This window comes from Talpa europaea (genome assembly GCF_964194135.1).
Source record: "Talpa europaea genome assembly, chromosome: 9".
Lineage (NCBI taxonomy): Eukaryota > Metazoa > Chordata > Mammalia > Eulipotyphla > Talpidae > Talpa > Talpa europaea.
This window is the reverse complement of record NC_140076.1, coordinates 21,460,682-21,478,440: the sequence shown is the minus strand read 5'-3', so window position 1 is coordinate 21,478,440 and position 17,759 is coordinate 21,460,682. Positions and strand designations below refer to the sequence as shown.

Genomic DNA, 17,759 nt, shown 5'->3' with positions numbered 1-17,759 from the left:
ATATGGTGTTTGGGGCCTGGGGCTCAAAGGTCAGACTGCTGGTTTAGGTGCTGCGCTCACCCTGGCTTCCTCCTCTTAGGGATGCATGCACAAGGAAGGTAGGACAGCAGGGCAGCGCCCCACCGGCAGTCCTCCAGGGCCAGGCCTGTGTGGTGGCCTTCACTTTCCTCAGGAGCGCTGGTGTGAGGTGTGTGGCAGACAGAGCAGACAGCCTGTGCTGTGGGCCTGGCACGCGGGGAGCCCCGTGTGTGGCAGACGTTACTATTATGCCGAGGCTCAGGCAGGTCGCAAAAAAGAGGATTGGCAGAGCTAGGACTTAACCCAGGAGCCGGGCTGGCAGCCTCACCCGCATTCCTGCCAAGCTCCCTGTGACACTGAGTTTGGACCAACATTGAGTGTAACCCCTGACTCAGCTCAGCACTGGAGAGGGCTCTGCACCCCCAAATCTCCAGGGAGGCCAGGCACCGGTAGAGTGAGGTCCCTGGTGGGTTGAGGGGAGCTCGGGGCAGGAATGTGAAGGGACGTGGGGTTCCCCTTGGGTGTGCACGGTGCCAACTCGTCCCCCATTCAGACTTCGAGGGTGCCCCCTGAGAGGTGGACAGTGTCTCCAACCTTCACAGTGACCCTGAGAAGCCGGTTGTTAGCCCACTTTTTAAAAATAGCATCTTTACTGAGGTGTAATTTACGTTTTCTACACATGGCCCACTTAGAATGTACAATTCAATTTTTTTAAATGAATTCAAAACCGTCACCACAGTCAATTCTGGAACATTTTCCTCACCCCTCATGGAAGCCCAGGACCCTTCCGCAGTCACTGGCCCCACCCTAGGCGACCACCAATCCACTCCCTGCCTCTGGAGATTGGCCTCTTCTGGACACTTCATGGACAGGGAATCCTGTGGCGTGGCTGCTCCACGTGGCACAGTCTGTCACGGCTCCATGTAGCGCAGCCGCTGTCAGCACTTGCTCGGATCCGTGTGGATGTGCCACGCTCGTCCACTCACCCGCCCATGCCCCGGTGTTGTCTAGTTTGTGCCTGCTGTGAAGAAAGCTGCCATCAACACTCATGTTCATGTCTACGTGGACGTGTTACCCCATCTTACAGAGGAGGAGACTGAGGCTCAGAGTGGAAACCTCTTGCCCAAGCTACCCCAGCAGGAGAGTGGACATAGGCGGCTCCACATCTAGAGCCCCTGCTGCCCCTGTTGCCTCTTATTTTTGTTGTTGTTTGTTTGTTTTATTTATTTTTGCATCCAAGAACTGGGGTGTAGGCCAGAGGGGCAGGGGGTGAGAGGATTCACCAGAGACAGAGTGGGGAGCAGAACAGGTGGATCTACTGAAATACACTGCTGAGGGGAGCAGTGGGCGAGACTGGAGAGTCTGCGGCACCAGGTGGGCAGCTCCCTGGCCGGGATCGAACTCAGTCTTGGTGACAGTGATGAGACTTAACCCCAAAGACACCAGGGAGGCCTCTGCCTCTTATTTTTGGAGCTGAGCTACATGCTCTGACGGGGCTAGGTTGGGATACACAGGAAGGGGCTGATTTGGTAAAGGCAGGGGTGACAGCTTCCTTGACGAGGAACAGGAGCGGGAAAGAACATTGCAGGCTGAGAACTAGAGGGTGCAGAGGCCCAGAGGGATGAGGCCGCCCGGGGCCTAGGAGCATGTGAGACACCATGGGCTTAATCCTGAGGGCAGTGGGGAGTCCAGGTGGGCATCAACATTGTGAAGTGTTGGGGGGCTTGAGTGAGTCCCTGTCTCCAGACAGCTTAGCCCACTGCTTGGCAGAGAGCTGGCCAGTCGGGTGGTAGCAGGTATTATCATGCAAGGTTGTGGCAGGAGTGTGCCAAGGGCAAAGGGCGTAGGACGTAGGGCTGCTCTGGCCGGGGGTCCGGCTGTGGAGTGGTCGGTCTGGGGGAGGCTGTCGTTTGATGGGGGGGCCCCCCAGGTGGTGGCAGGGATGGAGAGCCTTGGCAGGGCTGGGGAGGTTGCGGAGGTCACCTCTGCACACTGGCACTTTGGGGATTGCTTGTGAATAGCCCTAATGTGGGTCTCTTTGTGAGCCCTGGGGCTGGTGTCAAGCCACTGAGGGGTTCACTGGATGGCCCTCTCGGTTCCTCCCTGCAGCACACCCTGGGACGCCATGCGGGGGGCTCTGGCGCCCCTGCCTTCGCTGCCGCTGCCACCTCTGCTGCTGCTGTTGCTGCTGCTGCTGCTGGGGTACGGGCCCCGGACGGCCACCAGCGGTGGGGCTGGCGGGGCAGCGGGCTACGCGCCCGTGAAGTACGTGCAGCCCATGCACAAAGGACCCGTGGGGCCACCCTTCCGAGAGGGCAAGGGCCAGTACCTGGGTGAGCACCTCCCTACCCCATAATGTCTCAGCTAGGGCCTGACTCCCCAACTCCCTGCCCTGCCTCCCCGACCTCTGCCAGGTCTTCTCAGGCTCTCCAGACACAGCCCCTCAATCCCCACCACTTTGTCACCTATCTCCATTTTCCTCCTGATGCTGGTTCGGGATACCCACAGGGCCTAGAATCGGGGTGCATTGGTCTTCAGGATGGGAGGGAGCAGGGTGGGAAGGCATGTGGGAGCTGGGGTGGGGGGGTCTATTCTGACTGGCTCAAAGGAGGGATGCTGGTGCCATCTGGTGGTCATTCTACCCCCAGGGCATGCAGGTATGAGTCACCCCAAGTTCTTGGGAAGGCCCAGCCTGGGTAGGGGGTGAGCCCCCAAGATGACCATTGGACCACCCCTAAACTCCCTCTCCCATGGCAGTAGGGACAGAGGGACAGAATCAGAGCCTTGTCTTCTCACCAGTGTATCTCATGCAGGAGCGGGTAGATGGGTGTCTGGTTCCCACTGTCCAAGCCTCTGACTGCACCCCCATCTCTCTCCTTCTCTCTCAGAAATGCCTCTACCACTGCTGCCGATGGACCTGAAAGGAGAGCCTGGCCCCCCTGGGAAGCCTGGGCCTCGGGGGCCTCCTGGTCCTCCTGGTTTCCCAGGAAAACCAGGCACCGGAAAGCCAGGTCTACATGGGCAACCTGGCCCTGCTGGGCCCCCTGGCTTCTCCCGGATGGGCAAAGCTGGTCCCCCTGGGCTCCCAGGCAAGGTTGGACCACCGGGGCAGCCTGGGCTTCGAGGGGAGCCAGGGGCACGAGGGGACCAGGGCCTCCGGGGGCCTCCAGGACCCCCTGGCCTCCCTGGACCCACAGGCATTGCTGTCCCTGGAAAACCAGGCCCCCAGGGGATTCCAGGGCCCCCAGGATTTGGTGGGGAGCCAGGACCTCAAGGGGAGCCTGGGCCCCCAGGTGATCGAGGTCTCAAGGGGGATAATGGAGTGGGCCAGCCAGGGCTGCCTGGGGCCCCAGGGCAGGGGGGTGCCCCTGGACCCCCTGGCCTCCCTGGTCCAGCTGGTTTGGGCAAACCAGGTTTGGATGGGCTTCCTGGGGCCCCAGGAAATAAGGGTGAGTCCGGGCCTCCTGGGGTACCAGGGCCCAGGGGGGAGCCAGGTGCTTTGGGCCCAAAAGGGTCCCCTGGGGTGGATGGAGTGGGGGTGCCAGGGGCAGCAGGGGTGCCAGGGCCACAGGGCCCAGTAGGCGCCAAAGGAGAACCAGGGACCCGAGGTCCCCCTGGCCTAATAGGTCCCACTGGCTATGGGATGCCAGGCCTGCCAGGCCCGAAGGGGGACAGGGGCCCAGCTGGGGTCCCAGGGCTCTTGGGGGACAGGGGTGAGCCAGGGGAAGATGGGGAGCCAGGGGAACAGGGCCCACAGGGCCTTGGGGGACCTCCTGGACTTCCAGGGTCTGCAGGACTCCCTGGCAGACGTGGCCCTCCTGGGCTTAAGGGGGAGACTGGGCCTGGGGGTCCCCCAGGAGTGCCTGGCATTCGAGGTGATCAGGGGCCTAGTGGCCTGGCTGGGAAACCTGGGATCCCAGGAGAGAGGGGGCTTCCTGGGGCCCATGGACCCCCTGGACCAACTGGACCCAAGGGTGAGCCAGGTTTCACAGGCCGCCCTGGGGGACCAGGATTGGCAGGAGCCCTGGGGCAGAAGGGTGATTTGGGGCTCCCTGGGCAGCCTGGCCTGAGGGGCCCCTCGGGAATCCCAGGACTCCAAGGCCCAGCTGGCCCTGTTGGGCCCCAGGGTCTGCCAGGCCTGAAGGGTGAACCAGGCCTGCCTGGGGCCCCTGGAGAGGGGAAAGTGGGGGAACCTGGCTTGGCCGGGCCTACGGGGCCCCCCGGCGTCCCAGGTTCCCCAGGACTCACGGGCCCTCCTGGGCCCCCCGGGCCTCCTGGGCCCCCCGGTGCTCCTGGGGCCTTGGACGAGACTGGCATTGCAGGCCTGCACCTGCCCAATGGCGGCATGGAGGGTGCCATGCTGGGCAAGGGGGGCAAGCCACAGTTTGGCCTGGGCGAGCTGTCGGCCCACACCACGCCAGCCTTCACCGCGGTGCTCACCTCGCCCTTTCCCGCCTCGGGGATGCCTGTTAAATTTGATCGGACTCTCTACAACGGCCACAGCGGCTACAACCCGGCCACCGGCATCTTCACCTGCCCCGTGGGCGGGGTCTACTACTTTGCTTACCATGTGCACGTCAAGGGCACCAACGTGTGGGTGGCTCTGTACAAGAACAACGTGCCAGCCACCTACACCTATGACGAATACAAGAAGGGCTACCTGGACCAGGCGTCCGGCGGGGCCGTGCTGCAGCTGCGGCCCAACGACCAGGTCTGGGTGCAGATGCCCTCGGACCAGGCCAACGGCCTCTACTCCACCGAGTACATCCACTCCTCCTTTTCAGGATTCTTGCTCTGCCCTACATAACCCCGGGGGGGCGCTGCTGCCCGGGCCGCCTCCTCTGTAGCGGTAGAGACACCTTTTCAGTTACCAAGAACTTGTATTTAAAGAAGACACCGAAAGCTGAGCAGAGGCCACTGCAGTCTTGACCCAAGGAGACTGACTTGGATTTTCCCTTCAGGAGCGGCTGAGGTGGTTTCTGGAAGAGGCTGGCCTGCGTTCCTCTCCCCCAAGTGTCTCTGCAGCGTTGGGGTTGCATCCCTCACCCTGCCTGGCCTACAGGCAGGGGCCCCAGGACCCTCAGCCCAGCTTCTGGGGAACCTGCCCTTGGAGTCCGGAGCTCAGCTGGGTGGTGAAGAAGGTGCTTCTGAGTCCGAGCTGAGGGGGCCACGCTCCCCTCTCAATGCTCCCTGAGACATATTCCCTGGCTCTGCCTTCCTGCTGACCCTAAGCTGGTTCCATTTTAAGGAATGGGGCATGGCCTCCCTCAGTTCTTGGCTGGGGCTCTTCCAGCGCCCCTCAGGGCCTCCAGCACATGAAGGCTGGTCCCCTGCAGAGTTTTTGTATCCCTTTGGGGGAAAGGGAGAGAGGCCATCCAGGTGGCCACCCCCCGGGGAGGCTGTCTATCAGGCCTTCCCGTGGCAGGTACGGGCATGTGGCCCCCTCTGCAGGGCCAGAACCATTTCACTGCTCCAGCATGGCCATGAGCAAAGTGGTTTGTGAGAAGGCAGGGCAAGGACCTGGGCAGAACGGCAGCCCTGTGGTTTAGCTTCACCTCCCAGGCCGCCCCCACCAACTCTGGCTGCCTAGCACCAGGGCAACCACACAGGCTTTAGGGACTACCAGGGGTCAGACAAGGTGACCAGTGACCAGGAATCTTCCCTTTTTCACTCCCTACCTGCTTGGGGCGGGGGAGGTAGGACTGAATTGCAAGGCAACCTTTCCACCCCCACTTCAGGCATCCCTAAGGCAGCGAGCCTCTATTTGGCCCTTAGAACAAGGTGCACACAAACCGAGAGATGGAGGCGCTCCTGCTCTTCCTTCATAAGAACCACATGGTGCCTGTGTGTGTCTACTAGAAGGGTTAATCTGTGGGGGCTTCTTCTCCTTCCACCTTCTGGTTCCAATTTCCTGTTCTAAGCAGGATTAGGGCCCAGGAGGCTGAGGCTTGGAGAGGAAGTACCGACAGGCCCCTTTGGAGTGAATTGGCTCTAGATGGTTCCGCTATTTTCTCCAATCAGAGCTCCCTTGCAGGACAGGCGGGCTCCCCTCCCAGCCCTCAGCCCCTGGTTCTAGCTGGGTGGGTAAAACTGAGATAAGTGCAGGAGCAGAGATGGGTGCACTGTTGCAAGCTGGCCACATTCCCAGTGGCTTGGGGTCTCTTGCCCAGCTCCCCGTCTTTCCTCAGGCCAGCCCACTTTCCTGAACACCAAGTGCTCAGGACATGAGCTTGTGCCTGGGCTCCAGTTCTGGCCCAGGCCAGGCTGCCTATGTTGAAAATGGAGGGTGACTGCTGGCTCCTGACTTGCTCCTCCCACCCACAACTCCAAACACAGCAGGCCATTTGACTGCTCACCTTAACTTTCAAAACTAGTAATGAAAATCCAAATCTGCTCAAGTGACACTTTAAGAACAGGCTTCGGCTGGGTTTCATGGTGGATTTCCTACTCCCCAACACCGGAAAGGACTAGAGTCTCAAATGCTACCTGCCGCGGGTGCGGGGGGGCTGAGGAGGCCTCAACTCGAACTCCTTGCTGGTCAGAGGCACCATCTGACCTGCTAGGGAGGGGCCCTCGGCTCTCCATGCACCCCAGGGACCAAGGAGGGCTCCGGGAACAAAAGAGCAATCTTGCTGTTTCAGACCCCAGCTGCTGCAACACAGCATTCTTGAAGCCTTTGCCGGGGTTGGGGAGGGATTTATGAGTGTTTCTGAAATGTTTATGGGATTTTAGGTCCAGGTGTCCACTTAACTGACTAGCTTTGCTAAATGACGTCAGGTTTTATCAATGAAAACTACATCGCCTTGTGTTTTTATCTGATTCCTAACTTCTTAAGATTAAGGTTGAAGTGTTCTCCATTAGTAGTGTCAGTTCTAACCTCATAGGAAGCTTAGTTCTCTATATACCTACGATGTGCCCCGTGTCACAAAGGATTTGGGAAAAACGCACTCGGGAGTCAAAGAAAATGGGACTTGTTTTAAAGAAAAACAACGGTACCGACTGTATTGACACCACCTCAATAAAACCTGTTGTAAAAACAGCACAGTGATGAAGCTGGCATCGATGCAGAGGTGTCTCAGCCTCTGGATTTCCTAGGCATGCAGGCAGCTCTCTGGGAATCCCTACGTCTTCTCCCAAGAAGAATGCAGCCTCCTTCCTCCCCACACTGCTCCCTAGCCACTGGTTCTGTCCGCATCAGAAGTGCCCGTGCTCCTAAGCTACTGAAGCTCTGCACCAAGTAAATGCCAAGAAGCATTTTAAGAACCAAAGTAAGACAGTGGCTGGAGCTAGGAGAGAAGGATCACCCTACCCTGGAACATTCCTGCAAGCTCGCAGGAGTAGTGGACCATGACCGCAAGCACAGGATCTCCAGGGCCAATTTTAACATCTGACACAAATTATGAATGAAACTGTGAATCTCGGCTCCTGAGGGTGGGGCTGGTGCCAGGGCCAACACTCAAGGCAGGGTAGGGGGTGCTGTCCTGGGCAGAAAGCACCTGCCCCCAGCCCACCATTCTTGGCAGCTAGGGACCCATCCCTGGCCGTGGGAATCAGGACCATGGACCAGAGACAATCTGTGCATGAAAATTCCTGTGGTTTATCCCAGAACCCCATCTTAGCTAAAATCAAACCTGGCCAACAATCCTGCATCCTGAGAGTAGCTAAGGAGCTGAGCATGCTTCTATTGTGACTGAGGCTGGAAGGGTGGTCCAGGAATACCCCTAAAGTTTGAGGGGATGTGTTCCCTTTCAGTTTTCCTTCTTTGAAATGGCTGGTGTTCAAAACTTCCTTGTGGAACAGGGCCTTTGTCTGGGGTCCAAGATATAGAATGTGGCCCAGGGCCTTCAGTCTACCTAGGGCATGAGATGATATCCCCCCACCGACCACCCCTATGAACCCGCTGATATAGGCTGGTAATAGAGGACACCCTCTGCATGCTTCCACAAGGGTCCTGTTCCTGGCCCAGCTAGGCCTGGGTCCTATTTGGGAACCCATGAAGAAGTCAGGATCCAGGAGCCGGGAAATCTGGCTCATTCCTGCCCACTACTGGGGTCTCTGAGGGACGGTCAACAGCAAAAACCACCCAACCAGGCCTGCTCTGCCTTCCCTGGCTCAACACTGCAGCTGGCTGGGGGAACCAGAGCAATGTGACTGACAATACAGCAGCTTGCCTCGGGTTCCTAGCTCCTAGAAGTGTGCAGCCCAGAGAGACGGACCCTAGGCATGGAGGTCCAGCTGCCGAAGGGGTAAGAAACCACTTAAGGCAGAGGAGAAACTCAGGAGTCAGGGAGGGATTTACAGAAAACTGTTTATTGCTCTGTGACTTGCACTGGAAGCCGTGAACTTCCATGGCAGCCAAGGGCCAGGTGTCTGTCTAGATCAGCCAGACTCCAGTGCCCATCTCCATGATCCAGAGAAACATGCCACTTGGGGGCGCTGTGTGGTCAAAGACAGGCTTCTGGCAAAATGGTGAAATCCCAACAAGGAGAAAATGTTGCTATTGCAGGTCATTTCCACCTCCCCCCAATCCCACATCCTGGATAAAAGAACAACGCCACAATAAAATAAAACCTCCCTTGTCCCTCATGTATCACCTAGGAATCGGGAGTGCCCAAGGCTCTGCAACAAGCCAGAAACCCAACATTCGCGGGGGGAGGGGAAGGCCACAGCAGTCCCTCACGCACCGTTTCAGTGACCTTCCCAAAGAGACCCCCGGCCCCAATGTGCCCTCCGCCCAACTGCAGGAAGACCAGGGCAGGGAGCCAAGCCCCAGGAGCCTCAGGGTTTCCAATTTGAGCTGTAGCTGGTCCTACTAGATATGAAGTAGCCCCAGCAGCTGTAGCCCTCACGGATTCTTCTGGAAGACCCGGTGCAGGCTCTGGGCCAGGACATCTGTCTCTTCATAGCCTTCACAACTTTGCTGCCAGCTCTCTGGCACTTGCTCCATCCCATAATAGGCTCCAGCAATGGCCCCAGCCATGGTGGCAATGGTGTCCGTGTCCCCACCAAGTGAGATGGAATAGATGAGAGTCCTTTGGAGGCCATTGAAGGCAGAGGGGATCTCTGGGTGAGGCTCCATGCAGCGCAGGAAGCAATAGATGGCAGTGGGCACAGATTCAAAGGCAGCAATGCCATTCCCTGTGGAGAAAGCAGATGATGGGAACACGATATCCCCAACCCCAGGGCCCCAGGCTTCCTGTGATATGTCACAAGTCAACACTCAGCTTCAGTCAGGTTGTGTAGAGTGAATAAATGGAGTGACTCTTCCAGGGCTGGCGTGAGAGTGAAACGAGACCACATGCGTAACGCGCTCTGCAGAGTGCCCACAGTGGCAGTGCCATCCCCAAAAAACATTAGTTGTCAATATTAGCTATAAAAACTGGTGGTCTGCTGCTGTTTCGGGGACATTTATCTGTCAGGCTGAAAGTGCTGTAGCCCTAGAGAGAGACGGTGCTATGCTCCCAACCTGTCAAAGACCCAACAAAGCATGGCTCTGCAGCCCCAGGCAAAACTGTCAGGGAGGGGTGACTGCACTGCCCACCCAGGGCTGACCCTGAAGGGTGATGGGCAGGAGGCTACCCACCTAGTTCAGACACCACCTCTTCTCTGGTCACCGAGTCCTGCTCTAAAAGTTCCCCAATCTTCTTTAGTCGACTGGAGTATGGACGCTCCTCCATGCCCAACCTGCAGTGGGGGAGAGATTTGTCCTCTGGGAGAGCCTCAAAGCATAGCCGAGCCCCAGGGGCTTCTTCCCACCCCTTCTTAGGGTGCTCAGTTAAAGAAGGAAGGTCTCGGGTTGTGGCGATGTCAGAGACCCACTCCACCACACACGCGCGGGCACACACGCACACTCATCAAGACTTCCAGCCTGTCTCCGCCCCACTACTCACTCCCTGGCATCCGAGATGGACTGGACATCACTCTCCAGCTCCTCCATGTGGCCCAGGAGTTGTTCCAGGAAGTGCTCACTGGACGACTCACCCTGCAAAGCCAGGTGCACAGCCAGGGCCTGCAGGATGGCGCCATTGTAACCCAGGGAGGAGGCGTGTGTCAGCTGGGCCGAGAGCCGGGCAAACTAGGGCAAAGGCAGTGGAGGCAAAGACCTGCTGTCACAGTACCCAGCTCAGAGCAGGGGGGGAGGGGAGCCCAGGGGCCAGCCTGTCTGGACTACCTTCTGCACCTCCTGGACACTGCTGTAGGCCAGGGAGACACCGGCCACCCGCATGGCACCCCCGTTGCCGTAGGAGCCTTTGCCGTTAAACTGGGCCCGGGCAGGCTCATAGACATCACGACACTTGGGGCTCAGGAGCTTCTTGAAGACAGTGATTACTCCAGCACCATAACCCCTGTCCGGGTCTTTCTTGTACTCCTGAGCAAATCTAGGGGAGAGGAGGGAGCCAGAATCAGGAGAGAGATGCCTGTCAGGGCTGGGAGAGAAGACATCTGGCTGGTTGGCGGGGGAGGAAACCCTGGGGCCCCAAGGAGCTTGCAATGCAGCATTTCCCGGTGGGGAAACCTGTCATGTGAGAGTGGAGGTCCCAGCATGAAGGACATCACTACTCCGGTCTAGGGGGTAATAACTCCACCAACCCCTGGTTTGCCTCACGCCACGATCCACTCCCCTCACCTGTGAGCCATGTCCACCTCGTCGAAGGCCTCCTTGGCCAGCAGGGACTGCACCAGGGCCCTGGCCATGGCCGTGTCGTCAGTGTAGTACAGTGCTTCTGCAGGACAGGTGGGGGCAGGGGGAGAGCTGCAGGGCTGGAGCGGGGGCAGCTCTGCCTCCAGTTCCCTCCTTTCTAGAAGGCCCAAGTTAGCCTCTCACTCACTCTAGACCTTCAGATTTTTAACAAATCTTTACTCAGTCACCAGGTACTACTGATTTTTTTTTTTGAATGTAACTTTTTTTTGAGGTACCTGGTTTACAGCCCTGATTCAAGGGAGTAGCTTCACACCTCAGATGTACAGCACCCCAAGCTCCTCTATCCCTTTACTACAGACCAATGGGCTGCCTCTCCTCTTTGTTCCCACCTGCATTCTTGTCCTGCTGATTTCTGAAGATCCCCCCTTGCCCTGCTTTCTGGCTGTCATTACTGTCACTCCAGGCTTAACATGATCTATGTGGGTCTCTCAAACCCCCTACACATTTCCTACTCTCCAGTCTAGCCTAAGGAGCAGCCAGAAAATTCTTCCTAGGAGTCGCACTAACACTTCCCTTCTTACTCTCCTGATCAAAACAGTTGCCAGTTACCCAGCACCTGGGTTATGTGGTGACCTCACAGGCTGTAAGCTGACTTGGGTTTATGTGAAGGAAGACATGGCTAGGCTGCCTAGTGAGCCTAGTGGGCTTCCATCCCCACTCCTCACATGTACTATCCCTCCCCTGCTCTGTGTAGCCCAAGTCGAACCCCCTGCTTCACCAGGCAGAGAGGGCCACAGCAACCTATCCACAGCTGCACTCAGTCCCTCTGAGGAGTGTCTCTTCCAGTCTCCCCCAGGTCCAGTTGTCCAGGGACCTTGTTCTTTCTTTGTCCCCTTCTCTTGTATCCTCAGCCTCTCCCTGTGCAGCGGGGCAGCCCCCTTCTCCCTTCCTGGGGTCCCTGCATCCTCCCATTCTCAGCCTGTGGGATGTGGGGTGGGGCCGACCCACTGCTAGCCTAGCCAAACTGCACACCCTCGCTGGGAGGTGGGCCCATACCTAAGCCAGGCCTACGAGACTCCATCTGGGACTGGGGCTCTGCCAAGAAAACTTGTCCTCAGGCCTCCCTGGTGGCACAGGGGTTAAAGACAGCACTAGCAAGCTGCTGCCAGCCACTGTAGGGAGTTCTATCCCTGCGCCAGCCAGGGAGGTGACCCACATGGCGCAGCAGACCTCTCCTGCCTCCCCTGCTGCTCCCCTCAGCAGTGTGTTTCACTTCATCTGCCTGTTCTGCTCCCCACTGTGTCTCTGGTGACTCCTCTCACCTCCTGCACTTCTGGCCTGCACCCCAGTTCTTGCATAAATAAATAAATAAGAAAACTCGTCCTCTGCTGGAGGTGCTGAGCTGGGAGCCACGGGGGTCGCCTATGAGGAGGGTCTGCCAGGGCCCCTGAAGCCAACCCAGAGGCAGCTCTGAGCAAGGAAAGCAACTGAGCCTTGAGGAAAGGCTGAACCGTGGACTCAGCTCTGCTCAAAGCCAGACCCACCTCTGGGTGTCAGTCATGTCAGCGAATTCATTCTCCTGTTCAGCAATTCTGAGTGGGGTTTGCGGTCACTTTCACCCAAAGGGTCCTAAAACACCACTCAACCTACAATACTTTCCCCTCATCTTCACATCAAACCGAAAAGGAAATTAAAAACCATCCTTTCATCTCGTCTTCCCCTCAGCTACAGCTCATCTCTCTCCTTGCTTCAGTCAGTCTTTTTCAACTTCCCTCTACATGCACAGAAGTCCAGGCCTCGAACTGGAAATGCTTTTCTTGATCCAGATTCCCCCACTTCGCTTCTCTCCAGCGTCTTCATCCCTTAGTTCTCTCCTGAGGCTTTGTCGCTGCCCATCCCGTCTGCTTTTCCCATCCAGCTGCTTCCTTCTCTGGCTTCTTTCCTTCCTGCTCTTAGAGACTGACGCTCTCCGGGCTTCTGAGTGCGGCCCTTTCCCTTACTATTCTCCAGCTCCCCAAGAAACCACGCGCCGCCCCATCCCACACGTGAGGAGGAACCGAGGGCGGCTGAGGCGGTGGAAGCACCGAGAGGGGAGAAAGCCTCGCGGGCGAGCGAGGCGCGCGCGGGGTGCGGCAGGCGCGACCGAGGTGGGGGCGCACGGAGCCCGAGACCGCGCGGGCCTGAGGGGGCGCCGCGAGCGCGGCTCCGGCCTGCACCCCAGCCGCTCGGGCAGGCGGGGCCTCGACACGCCCCTTGAGCGCGCGCCCTCCGCGCGGACCCGGGCCTCGGCGCGCGGCTTAGCGGGGCCCAAGCGGCAGGGGGCACAGCCCCTGGGCGCAATTCGGGTCGGCGCCCCGGTTCCGCTGAGGGGATGGGGCGCCATCCCCCGGGCTGGGGAGCACCCGGGGCGAGACGGGCCAAGGCGAGGTCGGCTTCAGACCCGCTGAGCCCCAAGTGCCCACGGGCCACCCGGCCCCGGCCCCGGCCCCTGCCGCCCTCCGCCGGCGTCTCCGCGCCCCCCGCCTCCCGGGGCGCCCCCGCCCCTCCCGCCGCGCCCACGTGCGCCGGCCCCGCCCACCTGTCCGCGCGCTGCCGGGCGAGCCCGGGTCCGGCTCCAGGCTCTGCACGTGACGCAGCACTGACGTCAGCTGGACGGTGTCCTGCGCCTCGTAGACGGCGCCCACGCAGTCCCCGAGCAGCGCGCCGGCCAGGCAGCCTCGGAAGCGGGAGAGGGAGCGGGCCGCGCCAGCGCCGCCGCACCCCGCCGCCGTCATCGCCACCGCCGCCGCCATCCGCGCGGACCAGTCGCCACTTCCGGTGCGGCCGGCGCGCGCCCCTCGGCGGCCGCTTCCCCCCGCGGCCCCACAGCGCCCCCGCGTGGCCTGGAGCCTCCGGCGCCGCGCTGCACCCACAGCGCCGCCCAGCGGCCTGGAGCCGCAGCCCCCGCCCGCGCGTGACGCAGGTGTGCCCCGGGGCCGGTCGGCTGGGCCAGGCCCCTGCTGTTAGTTCCCGCATCCCCCCTGGGAAAAAAGGGCGTCAAAACCGGATGGGACGGGCCTCTCCGGTGGCGCAGCGGTTGAGCACTGGGTTGCGAAGTTGCCCGCGGCGCCGGTTCGATCCCCGGCTGCTCCCCGGCCACCGGAGGAGGGTCCCGCATGGCGCGCAGACCTCTCCTGCCGCCCGCTGCTCCCCTCAGCAGTGTACTTCGGTCCTTCTGCCTGCTCTGCTCCCCGCTCTGGCTCTGGTGAATTCTCTCACCCTCCCGCGCTTCTGACTGTACCCAGTGCTTGTATGAATAAATAAATAAATCTTTAAAAAAAACAAAAAAACGGATGGGACGGTCACCGAAGGATCCCGAGGGGTGGGCACTGAGCCAGCACATCAGGCCGCAGTGCCCAGTGGTCGGCCTCTATGAACCCTCGTCTGGGTCCCCGCACCCTCCCTTGGCAGCCCTGGCCCCTTGGCCCACACTCAGGCCTGGGCCCCCACTGTGAGCCTTGCCCCTCTGACCCTTCCCAGGCATCAGGAGGGCAGGCAAGGGGCCGGCTGGGGGCAGAGCTGGTTACAGGTCAGGCGGTTAGAGCCAGAGAGGGGTTCCCTTAGGAGAAAGAAGGGAAAGAATCGGATTTGGAACATCCAGAGAGAAACATCTGGACTAAGAACCCAACATTTATTAGATTGTCTCTCCCCCCACACACACCTTCTTTTTTCCACCTAACCGCCCCCTCCTCCCTCAGCACCAAAGCTAAGCCAGCTGCAGCTGGCAGGTTTTGAGTGGACTCAGGGTGCGGTTTGTGGTGCGGGTGAAGGTGTCCACCTCAGGCACAAACTTCTCAGCAGGCACCGTCAGCTTGCGACGCGTGTCCATGCACTTGGTATCCAACAGCATGGAGTTGGCCTTGCAGGCAATGTCAGCTTGCAGCCGGGCAAGGTGCTTGTATAGGGCATCCAGAGCATCCCTGGGGAGGAGGCATTAATAACCCACCATCCCTGCAGGAGGCTGGGAGGTCAAGGCTGAACTCGCCAGCCTTCCTGGAGAGGACAGCAGGGAAGCCAGCAGGTAGCCAGAGGTCCCTCCCCTGAGGGGTGAGAGGTATTTCCCTGCCCCTCCTGCCCGCTCCCAGACCTACTGTGCTTGTGCCAGCTTCTGTTTCAGGGCAGCTATGGTTGCTTCTAATTGGTGAACCTCCTCAGTGAGGCCATACTGTGCCTGGAGGCAGATGGGAGGGTTAGGAGTTCCAGGTCATTCATACCATACTTTAGCCCAAGGTCCTGGGTGCTGCCCTAAGCCAGCTCCCTTGTTCTGCCAAGAATCAGTGCTGGGGATTGATTTCAAGTGCTGGGGATTGATTTCAAGTGCTGGGGATTGATTTCAAAACCTCGGCAGGGGCCCATGCCCTGTGGGGGTATCCTGGCACCTGATCCCGGCAGAGTTCCACGTTGGGCCGGTAGGTTCTAGACTCTAGCCGAGTATGGCATAACTTCAGGTTCATTAACTTTCTGCGTAGATCCTCCTCCAGGTGCCGGATGTCATTCTCCAGCTCGGCAATCTCCTCCAAGGTCTGTGGGGACAGAGTGACTAGTGTCCACCAGCTGGACCCGCCATGATGCGCCCAGTCAGGGCTTCCTGGCTGGACCCTGGGATCCTCATCCCAACAGCTGGACATCCAGGCCCCAGGGACTGAAGGCAGAAAGCTCACATTCTTCTCTTGCCACTTGAGCTCACTGTATAATTTCTCCATCTCCCGCAATCGCTTCCTGAAGGCAAATTCCGTTGCAACCCTCTGGGCTTCAAGTTCATTGTTGGTCTGAAGGACAGGAAGTAGCAGGGCAAGGAGAGGGTATAAACTCAGGGCCCTCTGAGGGAATTGTTTTAAGTGAGGGGTGGGATGCCACGTGGCCACCAGGGAACAAAAGATGGGGCTTGAGTGCATGCCTGGGCCAGACATCAGCTGAGGAGGAGGGGCTGCGAGGAGAGGCCAGTCACCTGGGCAATAGCAAGAGCGATGGCCTCTCTCAGCTCCACAGCTTCTTTCATCTCAGCTTCTGCCCTGTTCTTGTTGAACTGACTGAAGTCATCCCACTGCTGGAGTGTGGAGGAGCTGCAGGTGGCAGGAAATACAGGGGTCAGGACTATGGCCTTGTGGGAGGTGGAGAGACTGACACACTCTATTCACCTGCTGTCGACACGTGTGGGATTGATCTTCAGAGAGATGTTTGGGGACTCGAGGTTGAGAGAGAGACAGCCTCTGTCAATATCCAATGTCTCCATCTTGTCCCGATGGTCAGAGGCGAGCTGCTGTCGGGCTTCCTGCAGGAGGCTGGGGGAGGCACAGACTTCACTGGGCAGCATGCCTCCAAGGCCCATGATGCAGCCTGAAATGCACTGAAGGGACACTGAGGGATACGCAGCTGGGATGACAATGGAGTGACAGTGGAGCTACTGCTGAACTAAGACAGCTGTACGAGCTCCCCACAGACAAAATTATGATGCCTATGAGCTTGCCTACACCAATGGGGCACGTGTGTGGCCACACTCACAAATGCTCACACATACCCATAATAAGGGGTGGTGGGAAGTTCTCGTGTTTCCAATCAACTGATAATGGTTTCCTAGAGCAGGGTCGTGAGTATTCTGAGACCACGTGTGGGTGGTGGTGAAACTGCAATAATTAGTGGTTTCTGCCATGGGCACAGAGGCCAGAGAGCAGCCCGAGAGCCAGTGGCTTGTTATCCACAGTCGTGATGTTCTGTAATTAAGACACCAGACTCCAAAGGGAGGTGAACAATCCTTACCTGAGCTTCTCGAAGGCCTGGTCTATCTTCTGTTGCAAGACCTTCTTGGTGGCATCAATGACCTCCACCTCCTTGTGCAGCTCTTCCTCTACAGAGTCTCTCACCACATCAATGTCGCGCCGACTTTCTCGCAGGGTCAGACACTCAATTGCCACATCCAGAGGCAGGTTCTTCGCCTGCAGGTTTTGCTCGGCTGACTCTTGCATCTAGAAAAGAGGGGGCACAGGAGTGGTTGGTGGGGCCACCCACTGGGAAGCAGCTCTCCCACTTTAGCAGAGGGGTCAGTGAAGCGACTTAGGTGGATATGCCAGCCAACACCCCTCAAGGGTTCCCCAACCCCAAGGCGGGGAGAGAGAGATGACCCTGCAGCAGGGGCTTCCCACACCCGGCCCTTGCTCCCTGCCTGTGCCAAGGCATCGATCTCCGCATCTAAATCCGTCAGACACTTGTCCAGTGTCTCCTTCCATCGGTTGACGGTATCGATCCTCTCTGCCAGTCGAGTCCTATTGTCATGTTCATCCCAAATGGTCTGGAAGAGACAGAGCCAGATAAAGAGGGTATCGTGTTTGGGGGCTATCACTTCTCCCAGTCACCTGGGTTCTGCCCCTAACCTGGTTGTTGGTCTCATTGCGGAGGACCCGGGCCTCCTGGCGGATCTGATGGGAAGCATCTCGCTGCAGCTCAGCATTGGTGGACAGCAGGTAGCTGTTGGTGTGCCAGTCTGGCAGCCGGAAACGCTGAGTTGGCTTGACGCTCAGTGTCGCCATGGTGCAGGGGAAGCAGGGGGCTCAGAAACCCCCAGGCCCTGTTTCCCTTCTGCTACAGAGGGAAAACAAGGCTGCAGGAGACCATTCAGGAATCCTCTCCTGGATCAAGAGCTGCCCCCAAAGGACATACTCCTGTCCATTTTGCTCTGAGTCCCTCCCTGCAGGAAGCCTGCCTTAGCGCTACACAACGTTGTGTGAGGCATTAAGTTTCCTCCGGCCCACTGACCCACAGGCACAAATTCCTGCATGTCTGGAGCAGGTGGAAGGGAATCTACAGGGTGTGTGTGTGTGTGTGTGTGTGTGTGTGTGCGCGCGCGCGCGCTTATTGCTTAGTGGGGCAGGTGGAGCAGGGCAAGAGCTCTTAATCCAGTTGACACCCCTACTTCCAGCAAGTCCTGCGGAGCCCTCTATTCTTCCTAGGCCCCTGCTTTGCACCCGGACCACTGCGGCATTTAAGAGGGGCCCTGTTCTCTGCCCAGCGAGGAGGAGGCTTGTTTAGCAGGGCATACGGGCGGCCCCCACGGGGTGGTGGGGGG

The 17,759-nt window shown here is 58.9% G+C and overlaps 3 protein-coding genes across 3 annotated transcripts; 1 reads left to right on the top strand and 2 right to left on the bottom strand.

Moving 5' to 3' along the window:
• Positions 1-2,103: 2,103 nt before the first annotated feature.
• Positions 2,104-4,825, top strand: COL8A2 (collagen type VIII alpha 2 chain; the record flags this gene model as incomplete). Its single annotated transcript, XM_084243441.1, has 2 exons — positions 2,104-2,351; positions 2,907-4,825. The coding sequence occupies exons 1-2, from the start codon at positions 2,144-2,146 to the stop codon at positions 4,823-4,825; spliced, it is 2,127 nt and encodes a 708-aa protein (XP_084099567.1). The 5' UTR covers positions 2,104-2,143.
• Positions 4,826-8,863: 4,038 nt separating this feature from the next.
• Positions 8,864-13,644, bottom strand: ADPRS (ADP-ribosylserine hydrolase; the record flags this gene model as incomplete). The annotated part of the gene is made up of 6 exons (XM_084243158.1): positions 13,239-13,644; positions 10,646-10,742; positions 10,190-10,397; positions 9,909-10,093; positions 9,602-9,702; positions 8,864-9,156 (listed from the first exon to the last, which is right to left on the bottom strand). The coding sequence occupies exons 1-6, from the start codon at positions 13,450-13,452 to the stop codon at positions 8,864-8,866; spliced, it is 1,098 nt and encodes a 365-aa protein (XP_084099284.1). The 5' UTR covers positions 13,453-13,644.
• A 761-nt stretch (positions 13,645-14,405) lies between these two features.
• TEKT2 (tektin 2) lies at positions 14,406-17,223 on the bottom strand (the record flags this gene model as incomplete). Its single annotated transcript, XM_084242895.1, has 9 exons — positions 14,406-14,619; positions 14,791-14,870; positions 15,079-15,222; positions 15,361-15,468; positions 15,648-15,762; positions 15,838-15,981; positions 16,457-16,662; positions 16,860-16,985; positions 17,068-17,223. The coding sequence occupies 9 exons, from the start codon at positions 17,221-17,223 to the stop codon at positions 14,406-14,408; spliced, it is 1,293 nt and encodes a 430-aa protein (XP_084099021.1).
• Positions 17,224-17,759: the final 536 nt, after the last annotated feature.